The sequence below is a fragment of the Pteropus medius genome, unplaced genomic scaffold (assembly GCF_902729225.1).
Source record: "Pteropus medius unplaced genomic scaffold, Ma_sr-lr_union100, whole genome shotgun sequence".
In the NCBI taxonomy this organism is placed as follows: Eukaryota; Metazoa; Chordata; class Mammalia; order Chiroptera; family Pteropodidae; genus Pteropus; species Pteropus medius.
In genome coordinates, this window is record NW_024340848.1 from 6,787,077 (window position 1) to 6,806,251 (window position 19,175).

Sequence of the window (19,175 nt, forward strand, 5' to 3'; positions counted from 1 at the left end):
ACATCTCTTTAAAGTTCCTAATGCCACAGACAGCTTTAGCTTAAGAGTCTTCAAGAATTTATTAATTTACTTAAAAGCATAAAGTCACAGCATGCTTTAAGTAATTTCACTTCTTAGTCAGGAAAAATGGAAGGAGAAAAAAGTAACCTCTATCAAGAACTTTAGAACAGTTATACTTAAAACAGATTTTTTAAATTGTAGTAAAATATACATAACATACAATTTACCATTTTTTACCATTTCGAAGTGTACAGTTCAGTAGCACTAAATACACCATCACCACCATTCACCCACAGAACTTTTTCACCTTCCTCAACTGAAACTTCGCACCATTAAACACTAATTCCTCACTCCTCCTTCCCCAGCCCCTGGCAACCAACATTCTACTTTCTGCCTCCATGAGTTTGACTACTCCTGGTACCTCATGTAAGTGGAATTGTACTATGTGTGTCCTTTTGTGACTGGCTTATTTCACTTAGCATAATGTCTTTAAGGTTCATCCATGTTGTAGCATGTGTCGGAATTTCCTTCCTTTTAAGGCTGAATGTATTGTATTTTTTTTACCACATTTTGTTTATCCATTTATTCGTCAATGGACAGTTGGGCTGCTTCTGCCTTTTGGCTATTGTGAATAATGCTGCTATGAACATGTGTACAAATATTAGTTCGAGTACTTGTATTCAATTCTTTTAGAATGAAAATTCCAGAAATGGAATTGCTGGTTGATATGGTAATTTTATGTTTAACATTTTTGAGGAACTGCCAGGGTGTTTTCCATGGTGCCTGCACCATTTTACATTCCCTCTAGCAATGCACAAGAGTGCAATTTCTCCATGTTCCATCAGTTCCGAACCTATTGATGGTATTGCCTTCAGTTAGTAATGCCTGCTACGCTGGCCTGGTCACACATCACTCATAGCAAGTTCTACAGACATTTCCCTCACTGGGGCCACAATTTACAGCTGCGTTTGCTCTTGCAGTTCTTATTATGATCACAGAACACACTTCAGCAAGAAACTATGAGGGAACTTTGAGGAACAAGATTTATTACTTATAAATCTGGAGGGTGCATGGTATGCCTGTGGGCCATACAATGAGGTCATGGGTAGGGAGAGAGAGCAAACCTGGGACTCTACCTTTATTAGGGTCTGAGAGTGGGATGCCCACGGTTTCGAGGGTTCACTCTTTATTGGTTAATTTAAAGCATAAGAGCTGGAATTAGAGCCTGAGAAAGGAGATGTGTGGTCACTCAAGTGGTCAGTTGTCTAGGTTACCCAGGGCTTTCTAAAAGGGATCTTCATGAATCGTGGTGGCCTAGTTTTTATCAGGTTGTTTGGCTAGTAACTGCATCATACAACTGGCATTATGTTTGTTCATTTGTTTTTTTTTTAAATGAATGTCTTTTGAAATGGATGCTTTGGCAGTCAAAAGCTTAATGATGAGCACTTACACTCCACATCTTCACAGTACTTGTTATTTTACGTTTTTGAGGGTTTTTTTTAAAATCATAGCCATTCTAATGGGTGTGAAGTTTAAAAACTTAGATTTTAAGAAAGTTTCTAAAAGAGATTATCGATACCATAGATTCACAATCCCTTATATGAGATCCTTGGGACCGACCATATGTGTTTTAGAATTCCTAAGTTTTTAGATTTTAGAAAATAATCACAAAGCATAAATTTTTTAGACTTTAGAAAGTACTTTTAGTGGAGTCTAAGGCTGCAACTCACAATCAAACACATTAAATGCAGCAAAATATATTAGCAAAATATATTACTATTTTGCATAATATATTACTATTTATACTAAGTGAGATAAACAAGGACTATAATTAGCCTCATTTCAGGTCAGATCAAGTTTTGATAACAAATAGATTGCAGAAAAAACTTTGGAGATTTTTGAATTTTGGACATGTATTAGTATTATGTCTACTTCCATTAGTAAAACTCTTAAATTTGCTGAAAGTGAATGAATATGTAGCTAAGAATTAGAAATCGCTCTAAAGACATGTATCGAATGGCACTCCTCTGTGGCAACAAACAGAATTGAAACTGCATTGTCCACCCTTTTCTAAGTATTCCTGGAGGCAGGAGCAGAGGACGTGTCAGGCACCTGAAAATAAAGCCGGGCCAGTACCTAAGGACCCCATGTTTCCCCATTCCTGACCCAGCTTCCACTTGCACTTTTGCCAACCCTACTGGGCACCACCAAGCTAACCTTCCTTACAAGTACCTCACTTCTTGGACTTTACCAGCTTTCGAATTCCATTGAATCTTGAGAGTTGTGTGTCCCTTTCTTTCCTGAAGCAGCTCCTTCCATCAGAACACTACCAACATTAAGTTGATGACGAGAAATAATAAATCCTGATAAGCTAACAGTATCTCTCCTCCCAGCAAACGCATTGATGTATCAATAGGGTCTTTCTGGACACATTGGCTCAACTGAAAGTAGCGATTTTGATTTGTGGCAATGACGGGCACCACCGTGGCAGGCCAGTGGGAGGGAACCTCTGTACGGACAAGTCTTTGTCTCTCAGGTGACAAGTCTTTGTCTCTCAAGTAACGGAGGCTGTCAACTTTGCCAGGGAAGGTCCCAGCACAGAGCATGCAACCACCCATAGGGCTAACTGTATCAGTCCCCCTAAATTCCCATGGGACTGTTATACCTTAATCAGCTATAACATTTCAACATGATCAAGGAGGCCTACATCAACCATATGAAATTAGATGTCTTAGTCGGTTCTGGCTGCCATAGCAAAATACCACAGACTGAGTAGTTTATAAGCAACAGAAATTCATTTCTCACAGTTCTGAAAGCTGGAAGTCCAAGATCAGCATGGTCAGAAGAAGGCCCTCATCTGTCTCACAGACTTCTCATTGTGTCCTCACGTGGCAGAAGGGGCGAGTCTAGCTCTCTGGAGTCTCTTTTATAAGGACACTAATCCCAATCGTGAGGGCTCTGCCCTCGTGACCTAATCCCTTCCCAAAGGCCTCACCTCATAATACCATCACCTTGAACATTAGGTTTTCAACATATGAATTTGGAGGGAACATAAACATTCAGGCCACAGCAGATGTGAAGAAAAATATTCTGCAAAACTGCCCAAGTTTTGGTTCTTATACATGCTTTTGTAAAACAGACAGTAACCAGATTGGGGAAGCTACGCTTGACTATTCAGGAATGCCTTCGACTTGCCGCTCTGCAGCATGAAGCATCAATAAATGATGACCCCCTGTTTGTCCTCAGTTCTGGGTTCTCCCTGCCGCAGGGAAATGTGCATCTATTCCCGAAAACTGAGCTGTCTGTAGCCACATTCTCCTTACTTTCCATGCCTCTCAGAACTGTGAGGGCACAAAAATAGAATGTTGTCATGCCAAAGGGCTGGTGTAAAATCTAATAACGGGAAGAATATCATGGACTCAAAGATACATTCATTCTTGCAGGACATGATCGTTACGAGAAGACATCAAATATGAGAGGCAACAAATAAACGGTCTCATGAGTCCTGATGTTGACCTGAGCTTCCATAGATCCTTCAGGCTGTACTCTGGGCATTCATAGATTTGGCCTCAGGATGTACTCTGGAGTGACACAATAGCCATTTCAACTGTGTTTTTCAGTTTAAGTTTCTCTAAAGTTACCCTTTGAATATATAAAAAGGAGAAAATGTTCTTTAGGACATAGGTGTATTATTCCTTATTTTTATTATAAATGGCTGAGCGTCAGTGGGCACAGTTAGAATCTGGGTATTTGGCAGTATCTTATTGTTCCTGGATGCTCAGACTCCAAGGGGTAGCCTTCTCAAGATAAGCTATCGCAGTCAGCTTCTAATAAATGAGTCTTGGCCAGCCGTGCACTGCACACAGCATCTGAAAGAAACAAAGCTGTCCTCTGACTCAGCACAGGTACAGTTGCAGGAATCATTGTCTAAAATGTTGAGGGGCAACACTAGAATCGACGGTCACCTTTCAGCTCCTATCAACTTCAGAGCCAAAAAAGGGCTGGCCTGCACTTGCTGCCATTTATTCCAATGGACTTTAATACTTAGGTAGAGCTTATGGAACCAGCACATACAATCAAATGCCAGTAATAATCAATCCAATGCCACATTTTAGAAGTTATATCAGGAAGACAATCTCAGAATCTAACCAGAATTTATTAGTAAACCAGATATACTAGCACAGAAGTTCTGCTTAATTGCAAAAATAAAGAGATATAGTTCAATGACTTTTTAAAATTTTAATTAAGACATTTTTTAAGGCAGTAAATACTGTGAAGCTTTATGGAAAAGAATTTGCAATGCACTCTGTGTTTTATTATTAATTATTTACTGAATATTGTAAAGTCAATTTTGTTTAACATATAGATGAAAACATGGAGCTTATTTGGGGGACCAACAATTTAAAAGGGGTAAACCAATTTTTACACAAATACATCATGCATAAGTTTTGAATACCTGAAAGATGGCTGAAATATAAGTTTCTCAGTATGTTTCTATTTCTCCTTTTAGAGGCTGACGGATAGAGCCTTTGGTTTATGGAACTTGGAATATAATATAAGTTTCTCAGTATGTTTCTATTTCTCCTTTTGGAGGCTGATGGATAGAGCCTTTGGTTTATGGAACTTGGAAAATTACCTGCAGGAAGGAGAATAATTTTAAGCATATCATACAAGACTATGTAAATAGGAGGACAAAAGAGATGAAAGGGAGTTTTTTTTTTTTTTTCCGCTTTCAAGCAACAATAGTAGAGGCAGTAAGAGAATAATAATAATACCAATGAGGCAGGGCTGCCACCGTCCTAAAGGTGCTTGTGCTGGAAGTCTCAATTCCTCCTGAGACCCACTGTTCATCCCCCGACCTTGGTTTGTGCCCTGAAGGAGAAACTCCTGAGTCCTTCATCTCCTGGGACTGCATAACCTGGCAGTCCTTTTTTGCTGCTGGCTTCCATTTAGGTTCAGTCAATGGAAGGCAGCAGCCAGAGTTCAGAAGGAGAGACTAGAGTGCTCAGGGTACCATTCTCTGGGCTCCCTCCCTGACTATGGGCCTTGATTTGGCAGTTGCTGTGTCATTTGGCCCCTGTCTGTGATTTTACCACCTTATGCCTGTTTCCTTTAACCTCATGCATATCTGTGTAAATAGTCTCTTCTTTAAACTCTCTTTATTACTCATTGAGTGTACCCTTATTTCTTACCGGGACAGACAAATATAGAACCTTTGTAGAAATTAGAAAAAGGCACTCAGATGGATACATGGGCTTCATTATACTGTTATCATCTCTTTGGTATATATTGAAATTCTCTAAAACAAAAGGATTCAAAAGAAAATAAAAGAAATACCTTGCAGGTGAATAGCTCCGTGGGCACAGAATTCTGGCTGGATTTCAGCCCCAATTCACTCCTTCGGCAGGTGACTTTAAGTAGTTTGCAAAATGCCCAGCCGAACTTGGCAGCCTTACAAAAGGATGGGCAGATCTCTAAAAGCTGGAAAATATCTTAAGGAGAAAGTGAAGATTGACATGGGCTTTCCAGGATATTTGAGACTTAGATGAACAAGTGTATTGTAGGCAAGGATAAAATATATACAGTACAGGCAAGCATAAGACCTACACAGGGAATAAATGCCGTAAGGCAAGAGAGGTCCCTTGAAAGGAGTATTGCAGTATATGAAAGCAGAGATGAGATGGAAACAGGCTTTGCTTGCTGAGGTATAAAGTGTGAATTGTAGTTTATGATCGACCAGGCAGTATGGTACACTATTTGAACACATGGGTTCTGAAGTTAGACTGTTCAGTCTTTAGTCATAGTTTTGACATCTATTAGCTCTGTGACTTTACACAGTTACTTTTACTCTCTAAGCCTCAGTTTTCTACTTTACAAAATTGGGATACAATAGTACTACCTCCTAGATTTGCTGGGAGACTGAATTTTAAAAAGCATGTAAAGTGGTTGGCACAGCACCTGGCTTTAGTAAGTTCTCAGTGGACATTAGCTACTACCATCAAAAGTTTTTAAACAGAAGAGTGATGTGATGAAAGCAACATTTTATGAAGATTAACTAGACAGTGTTTGCAGATTGTACTAGAAAGGAAAGACAGAACAGAGAAGTCAGTGCGAGCCTGCTGTAGCCTTCTGCACGCCAATGAGGGACACGGGAAATGGGAGAGGAGAAGCAGGTGGGAGAAGCTTTGGGAGAAGAGCAGGAGGAGGAAACTGACAGGTCATGAGAGTAAGAAGTCAGGAAGGGCTCCAAGCACTTCTCTGAGATATTTAGTCTCCCCTGGTATAAATACAGCTTAGGCGATTGCAGCTTAGGCAATTGACGTTGAAGGACTGACAATTTTGACATTTTAGTACAAGTAAAAGAAATATTAATATAAATTCACCATTTTAGTACAAGTAAGAGAATTAAAGAACCATTTGATTTTACCCTCTATTTTACCCAATGTTGAATTAGACCCCAGATTCTATTATAAAATAAAAGCTCTGATAGACACCTCAAATATTCCAGTAATCATGGATGACTCCTCAAACTTTTTTATATCTCGTTTTTATATCTGGTTTTTTATATCTGAAAGTTTCTTCTGATTAAAATCTAAGAAAAGGCCTCAGTTGAGAAAGAGCGTTCTCATACAAGAGAACTCTTTAAGATAACGTGTAATTTAGAAGCTGAGTTCTTACAAGTTCGGTTCTTCCTCAGGAGAGCTGAGAAAGCTATCAAGTCCTTGACTTAAGTATCTAACATTTGGGACAAAGGAGAAAAAATAGTTAATTTTAAGTAATAATTTCTGTAAGTATGCAGTTGTGCTTTCATTTGTAGGAAAGCCTACCTAAGAATTCAGTGCCATTTTAAAAACTACTCAGAAGCCATTGCAGCCTTATCTTCCCCTGAGAAAAGTTATTTTATGTCTTTACTTTGGCCTTTTTTCCAGGAACCGAGCCCAATTTTTGCAGATGTTTTGGCTCACTATTAGAAAAAACATGGAAGAATCTGTTCCCGGGGTCCCTTCTGCCTCATCCTCATCCGTTCTTTCCCTCTGTGCCCTGCAGATACTTGCCTGAAATTATGAATGATGGGCTGACCAACCAGATCAATAATCCTGAGGTCGACGTGGACATCACTAGGCCCGACACTTTCATTAGGCAGCAGATCATGGCTCTCCGTGTGATGACCAACAAACTAAAGAATGCATACAACGGCAACGACGTCAACTTCCAAGACACAAGTAAGACAGTCTTTACCAGTGCCAGTAAACTCCAGAGTGAAAAATGGTTGTAGAAGATTATGCCATCATTTTTCTTCAGTAGCAATGTTCACCTTTCATCGTGTGCCATTCTTGCCCAGTCAGCAAAGCCGTTTATGGTCCTTTGGACAGAAAGCTCTGATCCACAAAACTTAGGATACTACTAAAATCCTAACTGGCCGTAAAGAATTGTTTCAGTGGATTGCGCTCAGCCATACCAAAGCTAAAATTGAGTTTCATCTGCCAGTTGATCCATTAATGATAAAGCAACGATGTAATGTTTCCACTTTCTCCTTTCCCCATCAGCATTAATGTCTCTGCCTCAAAATCCTGCTCCCTTCCCTTACCCCAATCAGCAAAAGAAGAATGTTTTAAAGATTGCTCAGACAAGCCTGGGCTGGAATTCCTGTTTTATCATTTATGAACTGGAATCTTAAACAAATTATTTTTTGAGTCTCAGGTTCTTCTTTTATAGAATTGAAAGCAGCCCTGCCTAAGAGGTTGTTGGCAAATTTATTTAAGGCTATATTTAAAGGAACTAAGATAATATTTCATGTTCCATGGATCCAACTGTGTAGTTTTGTCTCTAACCAGTCATATACATACAGGAACCATTAACACGTATCTGAAATATTGAAAGAAATAGTAAAATCCTGATGTAATATTACACTTGACTATTTTATTAAATATCACAAAAGCATCAGAAATGATTTGAAAGGCTACTAAGTGAACATTGACGTGAAACATTATATTTGGGTTTTGTCTAAATGGTTTTAAGATGCATATTAAGACAAGTTTTTTTTATTTTGTTTTGTTGTTTTGGTTTTCTTTTAAGTAAGTACTCTTACAGAGAGAGTTTCTCAAGGAAAGATTTCTTGAACATAAGATGTGGAGTTGCCAGCGTTTCTATAATTTGGTCACTGAAGCAAAAGATGATGCTTGTGTGCTTGAATTAATGAATAGAAAGAAGTTACAGACGGAAGACATCAAGTCATCTAAGTCTTAGCCATCATCATACAGAGTTGTCCCCTGCAGAGAATTTTTAGTGCTTTATTCTGTTTTAAAGAACTCAAAAAATAATTTTTTAAATGCAGGATAATTGCCAACCCAATGGACTTTATTGCTGTAAAACTTCTCAGAGTCATCCCATTATTTCTCTTCCTCTTTACTAAGCCTCTCCTTTTCTCTTCAGAAGAGAATGTTACACAAGGTTTTAGCCTTTTCTGCTTCTCCCAAGCTCATTACTTAGCCTCACTTATCTCAATTTATCTGTTTTGTCTTCTCTAGCTAACAAAAAGGCTTTATTATCTGGATAATAAATTATTCAAGATACATAAGAACTAGTTGATATCGGCCTTGTTTCTCTCTCTTCTCTTACCTAAAGAGGTTATGTGCATGTCAAACTTCAATGCTTAGAGAACATCCTTGAGAAGAAATTTTGCTCTATTTTCCCTCAAAAGGAAATGAAAATCAGCAGTAATTGAGAGCATCGCTCAACTCTAACCCAAGCACCAAATCTGACCCTTTATTTTAGGACAGCGTACGTCACAGAAATCATTGTCACATCTTTTAGCCATCATCACTCTTATTGCTTTTGACATTTTTAAAAATCGCTTCTTAAATACCTGCATTTATGATTCCTTTTCAGAAAGAGACAGGGCTATTATTTTTCTCAGCTGGAATCTCCTGTCATTATTTGCTTACCACATTTTCAATACTCTAAATAACTTTAATAATATCTTTGTAAAGGTTATATTACTTCTTGTTCATAATACTAGTGTTTAGAACAATCCCCTTAGCAATTCTGATATCTCTGAATCTAATTAGTGGGCATTTTCCCTCTTGTAAAGGCCACTAGCGATAAATTAGAGAAAATGTTAAGAACCGGGTATAGTATATTCTAGTCACTTTATTTGGTAGTTAGATGTCCTGTTAAAAAAAAAAAAAATGTGACGAGTAGTGCCTTTCTCATTCAGGAAACATTAGAAGAGTCCCAGCGTCACCTTGGTGTCATTTAAGTAGCATCAAGCAGTAGGATGGCACCAGGCTCTCAGGAGCGGTTTAACAAGCACAGCACCATTTCGGGCCAGTGGGGAGGAGTTTAGGGCTATTGGATGGACTCACCAAGCAAGTGAGGAAATAATAAATGTCATTACCAGTTTTACAGTTTTCTGGGTCCTCCCAGGAACATGATCTTACTTATACCACATAACAATTCTGCAAAAGTGAGAGTTGTTCTCATTTTTACAGAAGAAACAACACCTCGATGAGGCTTACTGGCTTACCCTGGTTCGCTTAAATAAAATGCAGCAAGTTAAAATCTAGGTTGCCTTTGCTGTAGAAATTGTATTTTTTTTTTTTCTATCAGGCATTATAGCAAATATTGGGTTGGGTGTTCTCACACATTTTTATCAGGATGTCTTCATACCACACATACTCTGCAAGATAAATGTTATTGTCCATATTTATTGAGATGAAGAAACTGACAAGAAGTTGAGCAAATGGCCTAAGAGACATTTATTTCAACAAGTGTTTACTAAGCACCAACTGTATGCCAGAGACCGTTAAAGGCAGTGGCGATCGGAAGTGAACAGTTACACAAAGCCTCTGCTTTCAACGAGTTTACATTCTCACGGAGGAGACTAACAGGAAACAAGAATACGAGTTAATAACACAACTGCACAGAGCTAGTAAGACCTGGGACTCAGGTCTGAGCCACAGGGTTTATGAAACAAGAAGGAACCAGGCAGTGAGAAATGGGAATAGAGCAGGCCCAGAGACATGTTGGGCAAGCAGGGAAGATGCTGCGCTAACGCCACATACTGTGTGGACACCTGGACATCGATTTCAAGCAGGGAATGGCAGACTTTCTTTGTAAAGGGACAGATATTAAAGACATTCAGCTTTGAGGGCCATGTGTGAACACTGAATTAGGCAATGAATAAGTGAATGGGTATGGCTGCATCCCATTATAACTTTATATATGGACACTGAGGTTTAGATTTTACATATACACACTTTCCGTGTCACAAAACATTCTTTTTCACTTGATTTTTTAAAAAAAAAACACTTGAAAACATAAAACCCATTCTTGGGTTATGGGCCATAGAAAAACAAGTAGCAGGCCAGGTTGGCCTGCAAGTCGTAGTTAGTTGACCCCTGGTTCAAGGGAGAGGCTGGCTGAGACAAGTCTATCCTTGCTCTTAGGAGGAGAACAGAGAGAAGAGAAAGTAGCCAAAAGTAATAATAACAGGTGCCTTTCACAGCTATGTGCTGCTGCTCCTCTGATTTCCTACTTGCTGTGTTTGTTTTCCTCTTATTTACTATTACTCCTCCTTACTTTAAAAAATCTTTTCAAAATTCTTTATAAAAGTATAACTGCTAAGAACAATGGCTCCGAGGTATAAAAAAAGAAAATCATACAATGGAATTTCTTCAAGTAATTTAAACATTGGCTAGAATAAGAAATACCTTTCAAATGCCAACATGCTAGATGTGGCCTCCCCTTAGGTCTGGAATTCATGTGTTCCTTCATTAGGTAACTCTAAATACCAATGAATACCGTGTTTCAGACATCTATTTTGATACAGTCCACCTCCTGTCACATACCTGCCTTTTAAAAGCAAACCCATTGGGGTGAGGTAGGGGACCCTCCAGCGGGAGTTGTCCCCTTCTTCCACCGTGCCCAAATCTGTTGCATGCCTCTAGTCTTTGCAGGTTGTGGTCTAACTTTCTTTGTCAATCTGTCCACATCAGGTGATGAATCCAGTGGCTCAGGGAGTGGCAGTGGGTGCATGGATGACGTATGTCCCACAGAGTTTGAGTTTGTCACTACAGAGGCCCCTGCAGTCGACCCTGACCGGAGAGAAGTAGACTCTTCCGCAGGCCAGCCGGGCCACTCCCTGCTCTCGGCGGCTCTCGTCTCCATCGCCCTGGTACTGCAGAGACTGTGCAGATAATCCTGGGTTTTCGGTCAGATGAAACTGCATTTTAGCTATTTGAACAACCAACTCACTTCTTTTCTTACACTCTTGGACAATGGACCATGCCACAAAAACTTACCGTTTTCTATAAGAAGAGAGCAGTACTGCACTCTGCCTCCCTTTTTGTTTTCCCAAAGAATACCGGGTGCCAGACTGGACTGCTTCCCCTTTCCTTCGCTATCTGTGGGGACCTTGTTTATTCTAGAGAATTCTTACTCAAATCTTTCGTACCAGGAGATTTTCTTACCTTCATTTGCTTTTATGCTGCAAAAGTAAAGGAATTTCACGTTGTGAGTTTTTTCCCCCTCCATTTAAACAACAAAAAGGTAGGAAGAAAATAAATTTTTTTTTTGTAAAATCAGGCCAAACCCCAAGACAATTGCATTTTCAACAAAGAAGCAAACGAGAGAGAAAAATAAAACAGATTTAATGTTCTAAGTTCAACATTGCCAAGCAACTCCCAGTGTAAGCTTTACTGTGACTAATTGGGTTTACAAAATGCTATGGGGAGAAAGTTTGAAAAAATTTTTTAATGTAGTGAAAATACACTCTTGTCTTGGAGGTATCATCTTGCACTCTAACCACACAATACCAAACTGGTTTAGAGGTACTGATACTAAAATTTAGGATTCTGTCTTTAACATGAGAGCAAAAAATTGTTACAACTCAGCACCTCTCACCCTGCTCAATTTCAATTGCAGTAATGGCATCATTCTTCTTAATTCTCTTAATGTCTGTCCACCGTATTCAATTGGCACAGATTTTCCCCTTCATCTTCAGTTACTAGTGGACATCCATATCAATTCATCCTCTTCAAGGGTCTGAATTGAAAATAATCTTCAACAAAACAATCACTTTGCTTGAGCCACAGCTTAGACATTAATTAAATGTTTCTACCCCTGTCCTCATAAACCTCCCGAAAGAAGAGTTCTTTTAATGAACTCATAAGCAATTAGATCCATAAGTGAGTTTTTATTTTTTACCTATTTGCTTTGTGTCAATTGGTTTCTGCATCACAAGGGCATTCTCTTACAAAATAACTCACAACAAAAGAAGTCAAGACAAAAAATATATATATATAGTATTGACATGGAGATTTCTTTCACTTTTTTAGTCTTAGTATGATCATCTATTTTTATATCTATATATATAAATCACAGATTTTAACTTCTTAATTCCAAGCTCAGGGTTGACACACCTTTGTAACGAAAATGTTTTGTCAACCAGCTCTTCTTGTTTTGTGCTGCTCAGAGAAGGGATCCCTCAGTGATCTGTGAGCACCAAGAATCAAGAAAGAGAAGTTTTTACATATCTAACTGTCCATTTATTAAAAATTTGCCAGGGCACACCCTTTTTGCATGAGCGTGCTTTGTCCTGGGTGCTCCAGACTGTACGATGCTCATGGGGAGAGCCATGGGTGTGCAGGACTTTACTGGTCATGGAAACTATATGCGAAAAGAATGTGTTATTCATGCGAAACCATTGCTTTTATGTACGACGCCTTCAGCCTAGGAGTCCTGCTTGGCACTTGGAGAAAGGTCTTCACGCAAGGGGCCAATTTAGAGCCACAGCCTAACTGATCTAGAAAGTGTGCCAAAGCCAGGCCCTATGCTCCCCCTGCCGACGGAGAGAAGCAAAATAAACCAAACTGAGGCTTTATGAATACAGTTGGTTATCCATGTGTTTCTTGGTTTTTACGATGCATCTGAGGTTGAGAAAAGTAATGTTTTAAGGCACCATAGTATACCAGTCACATTTTAATTAATCCATTGACAATAATGACACATAAATGGTATTTTTCAATCTCCATTCTCATCAAAATTATAATTAGTTATTGATTTAGTCATCACGTTTATGTAGAACATATGTGGCACAATAGTATTAAGTATAATCGAGCACTTTTGCAAAACTCAAAGTATTTAGAAGCATCTTTGGTATTTTATGCCTAATGAAATATGAAACATAGGACTTTGAGAGACTTTGTGGCATCTTTCATTTAACTGTTTAGGAAATTAACACTTAACCTAACTCAGCATTACATACTTCTACAAAATCATCCATTTCACTGCCAAACTTCGGCTTCCTGTCACCAATTACACATAAAACATCTCTGTGAAGGACCGATCACTTATGTTGCTCATTTCATTGTATGTTCAGAAATCAGTATTGTCTTTCTCCAATAATTAAGGTGCAATACAAATTAAATCAACCTTGATTTTCCAGAATATTTGAATAATAACTTGTTTTTATGGCTTTAAATTCCAAGTCTCTCCCTTTAAAAATATTTCTGCATTGTCTTCTATGAAATAGAATGTTTTATTTCCCTTGTGCTTTTACCCCAAAATGGCTTTGTGCATGTGTATGAATACACATTATATTAATGAATATGAACCCATATTCTGAACACACTAATCACACCTATAATAGATAAATGCCTGCTTCATTTGTTTTTACACCTTCGTTATCAATAATATTCATATTGGTGAGATGTAGTGATACATATGAGCCAGGCAGAGAGCTGAAACAACTATCAGTTAATGATGCCACAATATTAGTCACCTGCATGGATGCGGATGTGGTCAGAATATTATTCAAATTGTACTTTCTGGTTTTTATCATCATCCTAATGTGTCGTATGATTTTCAGACTAATTTAACATGAGAATTTTTTTTTTTTTTTTGCCCATGGGAATTAATCTAGTTACCCTATTTCAGTAAGTATTTTGGAATCTCACCTCACCCCACCCACCCCTGGCCAAATTAATTTCTCTCATTTCAGCATTGTGATAGGGGAAGCAATGATGCTCCATTATTTTTCATGACCTGCCCTCATTTTCTTTGATGACCCCTAAATTCTGTCTTGACATCATAACCTCTGTTACTAGAGAGGAATGGGCTCACTGAAATCGGATACTAGAAATTATTGGGTGATGCTCATAACTGCAAACACTTAGCTTATTGAAGTGCCTCTATTTACATGTTTAGTTATAATATGTATTTTTCTAACAGAAATACACGTCTGAAATTGGTGTATATTATACTTTGTATATGTTATAATAAAAGCTAAACAGAGGCTAAAGTCTTTAGCGGAGAAGAATGAATTACAGATTCACAAATTAGAGCTCTGTTTATGGTTCTGTATTGAAGGACAGACATGACAATCTGTCATTTTAATGAAGGTCAAATCAGTACTTTGAATATAGCCATCCCAGAACAACCTTAGCAATAGCAGTCTGACTCACTTACCGTTACACCCAGATTAGTATCTTGTATTACCTGCTTTAATTGTAAGGAATAGGAAATACTACTTTGTCTACACTGAAAAACACTATTATTCATTGACAAGCAGTAGTAATTATAAAAGTAATATTCTATAATTCAAACACACTGAAAATATTATTGGATGCAGAACCCTGATATTTAATTTATATTCCCTGCTGCCGACATTAGCCTACTTTAATTCTTTAGCCATTACATACATGTTTTGGCTACACACTGAACACCAACTAAAGTCCCCACGGAGGAATAAAAACTTAGCAAATTCCTGAGCTGTGATTCTTTTGTTACTTCTCTTTGCAAGGCTAATTATCAAGTGGTTTGATTAAAGGTGGGAGTGTTAGCAAATGCAAGTTTTGACATCCAAAACTTGCAGAAATTCAAACTCATTTTCATTTATTTACAGTCACTAACAGACCTGACTTTTAACTTTAAAAGGAGGGGAAGCAGTTTAGCTTTGCCAGAAGAAGAGTAAAGGAGACCATAACTTATAAATTTGCAATGTGTTCCTCCTCGGTGGAGACATTAGCCAGTGTTTAGTTTTAGGCCAAGTTATACAAAGAGTATTGATTTGTATGCATTCTGGAGCCTTGCTATATGATTGTTTACTACAGCAAGGGGACCCGGCTTAGCATGGGGCCATGCGAGCCTCATTCAAAGTTGAATAGTTACTGGAATCTTTGACCTTGCCTTGTGATGCTACTTTTACAAAAAGAAACCTAAAGATGGTCTAACAGTGAGGTCTCTGTGTGCATATGCATAGTATATATGCAGGACAAATGTGTGCACCAATCAAACCTAAAATTTTATGTGACTGTCAAATGAATATTATTTGGGTTAAGAGTTTTTGTTTCTGATTTGGATAGAAAATTGCTATTAATCTTGTATTAAAATAGTTTTTAAAAATCTACCAGTGCCCTCTCTGCATTTTCTTAATTATTGTCATAGTCTAAATTTTAGAGATTTTATTTTTTTGTTTGAGAACTTTTTAGAAGCTGTCATATTAAAAAAGAAAAGACAAAAAAAAAAAAACAAACCATAGATTAAATCAGCACCACTCACCTATGTACACTTGGCATTTGAAATCACAACTTTTAAAAACTTTAGAATATTTAGAGCTTCCCAAACATGTGTGGAAGAGACTATATTTCTCTTCTTTTGTACTGGTTTCTTCTCTAAGATAAAATTCAGTGGCTTGGGAACTGATGTCAATACTTTATAAATGAAGTCAGAAAAATAAGATAACATGTGGAAGAACTAACAATTTCCAAATTCAGCAGGGCGAATTAATTTTTGTATTTCTGAAAGTTTCCATACTCTCAAGAATGTTAAATATTGTGTAATGTGCTAAGGATTCATTTAACAAATATTTATCAAACTTTTAGTCCATGCTAAACCTGCTCTAGGCGCTGATCATTGTCAAAACCACCTATTGGGAATTATTTATTATTTACCATAATCAACCATAATTATTACAAATACATCACTTATTTCAAGAACGGTCTTTTAAATAAAGGAACAGATACAAATAAAGTTATCAAGAATACAACATTTAACTGTAAGCAACATTATAATTTAGCTCACATTATTATTATGTTGGTTTCTATTGAGAAAGTGATTTCTACAAAAAAATTAAGGAACTTTAGAAAAATTTCATCTGCAAAACCAGAATAACAACCAGAGGGGAGGGGGAAGGGAAAAAATAAATAAAATATTTTTTTAAATAAATAAATATATAAAATGTTAAAAAAAAACACAAAACAATATAACAACAAGTTCTATTTGGAAAAAAAATGAAAACAATTTCATGGAAAGGAAAGGCATCAAAATAGTTTTTTGGAGAAAAAAATAATAAAACCACAGACACTTTTATCAGATAACAATATTTATTTTAATTTGTTTTTTAGATAAATTGGCTGAGATATAGCCAAAACATACACACAAATATGAAAGATGACCTTGATTTTTAAAATACAAACTTGTAAAATAGTAGGGATTAGACATGGAGTGTTATTTCTTGAGAGCTAAAAAGATGTAGCCACGAATTTGACTATTTAAACAGACATTCTCAATCCATTTAGTATACATACATTTCCATTCTACACACATTTATTTGCTGATACAAGCATGTGGCCAAACAAATGGGGCATATAACAAAGCCGTGAGGAATTAGAAGCCTGCCTTCGTAACCTGCTTAAGGATCTCATACTCCCATGCACCTTAAAACATAAAGCAGAGCAAGAAAATGGATATTTTACCCTATGAGAGCTCAAGCTTGGAAAGAAACAGAAAGAAGACTGGATTCAAGGCCAACAGAAGAATACTTACCTCGAATAAAGCTGGCATGCTCTTCAATAAGAAAAAGAGTCTGTGGATTTTTAAATCAAAGAAAAAATAATAGTAATCGTCCATTCCTTTAAGATATATAATGAGCAATTGATTATGTGCCAAACACACTTCTAGGTGCCAGAGCAAGCCACAAGATTTTTCCCCTCCTGCATCTTACATCCTAGTAGGGGAAGGAGACAACACAAAGTAAGTAATAAACAAGCTGATTTCAGAAAGTGGGAGGTGGCATGAAGGAACTGAAACAGGAAATGGGATAGTGACTAAGGAGGAGACTCTCCTTTACATTAGTGACCCTGCAGAGCCTCTCCAGTGATAGCCAAGCTGTGACCTAATAACAGGAGAGAGACAGCCATGTGCAGATGTGGGGACAGATTTTCAGACAGAGAAAAAGCAAACACAAAGATCTCAGCTCAGGAAGGAACTTCCTGTACTGCAGTGTGGCTGGAAACTAGTAAGTGAGCTGTCAGTGGGAGCTGGTTGAAAAGATACCAAGCAGCAGACATGCTATGATTAATGGCCAAAGCCATGGTTTTACCACCTGGTGAAGCCAAAATTCTGAAAGAGCCCATCCCTCCACAGCAGTAGCCCTTACTGGCATTTTAAAGCACATTTTAGGAAGAAACTATGTTAATATCTTTATATACTTCATTTTTATAGGATTTCTATGATGTAGGAATAATAATGCCCATTTTATCCTGAATAAAATGAAGCACAGTGAGATTAATTAACTTACCCAGTCACACAGGCAAGGCTGTGTGGTATGAACTGAGAACACAACAACTAAGCAGAAAAGTGGCAGTGTATAATGATATTTTTTTAACCACAAATGTAATTGAATTATCCAAGGGTGTTTAAGAATTGGCAACAAGCACACACACAGGAAGCTATAGATGTTTACTTGCACAAAGGGTACGTATTAAAATTTTTTTCCAAGCTGTAGTGCCATTTAGTTGTTTTCTGTTTTAATTTTTTTTTTTTTAATTAAAATCCCAAGTAAATAAACTACTGATTCTGTGATCTTGCATAGTTTTGAACTTAAATCCACTGTAAACCAAAGTTTGATGCCTAGGATGGGAACATGTATATCAAATCTGCTTTCCCCTTGTTTGCCTATTTAGTTAAAATATCATATTCACAGAAAGCAAATCATCCATGGTGGTTAGCCCAACTCTCTCAGTGGCTCTTCCCATACATTAGCCTTGTCTATAGTCTATTCAGGTGGTCAAGTGGACCCAAAATATAAATCAAAATAATACAGCAATTAGTCATTTCAAACAGACAACCAGTTTGGCTGCTTCGTTGACAAAATTAACTGTTACAACATCTTGCAAAGTCAATGAACTTGTAGACGCAGCCAAATTGAAACCCTGGTGATGGTTTTCTAGGTGAAAATTAAGACCAGAATGTGACCATGTGCCTTTCTTCTTCATGGAGTTAAAACTCCTTTTATTGTTATATTCCTCCTCTCGCCTGATTAAAAGGCATGGGCCATTTCCCTATTTACCCAAGAGAATCAAGGTTATTGATTACAGGTTTTATCCCTCTTAAAAAGGTTATCTTTAGGCTTTTCAGAAAGGTAGGTATATATCAAGTTAGAGAAAGATTTGTCTACAAAATTTTCTTTCTTTCTTGATCTAAAATGCTTTATGTAAACATAAAGCATTTTATATAAATGTAATGTAAATTTTATGTAAATATAAAGGGAGTTTTTAAATTTATTTATTTTCTTTCATTATCTTCATATCTCCATGCAGCAGTCAGAAATTACTGTTCCTATTTTATAGATCAGAGAAACTACCTGATGAAGCCAAGGTCTTTTCACTGTTTATCCTCTCCCTTCTTCTTCTCTCCCTTACCCCAAGCCCACCCAAATCTTAAGGACTTTAATGTAAATCACTCTGGCTCCTATAAACTCCTTACTAATTTATAGAACCAGCTCAATAGCTCAGCCAGAGGAACCCAGTAACAAATTTTTCCAAGCCAAATCTAATAGATTGATATCCTGATAGTCTTCTGATTCATCTCTTGTCCTGAATCACATATTGCAAATTAGCATACACTGAGTTAGTTACTGTATGTGAAAACGTAAATGTCTCCAAATTATATTAAGCCAAAGAAATTTCACCCAGCTTTATTAAAAGCTTATTAGTGACACAATAATGATTTTATTGGGTTTTATTGTTTGAACCATTGCATATGAATTAGCATATCAACACTATTTTATACAGCCAAAGATAAATCCAGGTTCTGTGCATATGTTTATTTTTAAGCTTAAGGGTTTGGGTTTTTTTTTTTAATGGGAAAGGGGAAACTTTACATTGAGTAGT

At 37.3% G+C, this 19,175-nt stretch overlaps 1 protein-coding gene across 1 annotated transcript in view; it reads left to right on the forward strand.

Moving 5' to 3' along the window:
- The window catches only part of GPC6 (glypican 6), a 984,775-nt gene extending 969,366 nt beyond the window's left edge, over positions 1-15,409 (forward strand). Inside the window, exons 8-9 of the mRNA XM_039837677.1 lie at positions 7,048-7,223; positions 10,998-15,409. Of these exons, the coding sequence (XP_039693611.1) occupies positions 7,048-7,223; positions 10,998-11,200 (379 nt within the window). The 3' untranslated portion in view covers positions 11,201-15,409. The remainder of the gene's footprint in view (positions 1-7,047; positions 7,224-10,997) is intronic.
- The last annotated feature ends 3,766 nt before the right edge of the window (positions 15,410-19,175 follow it).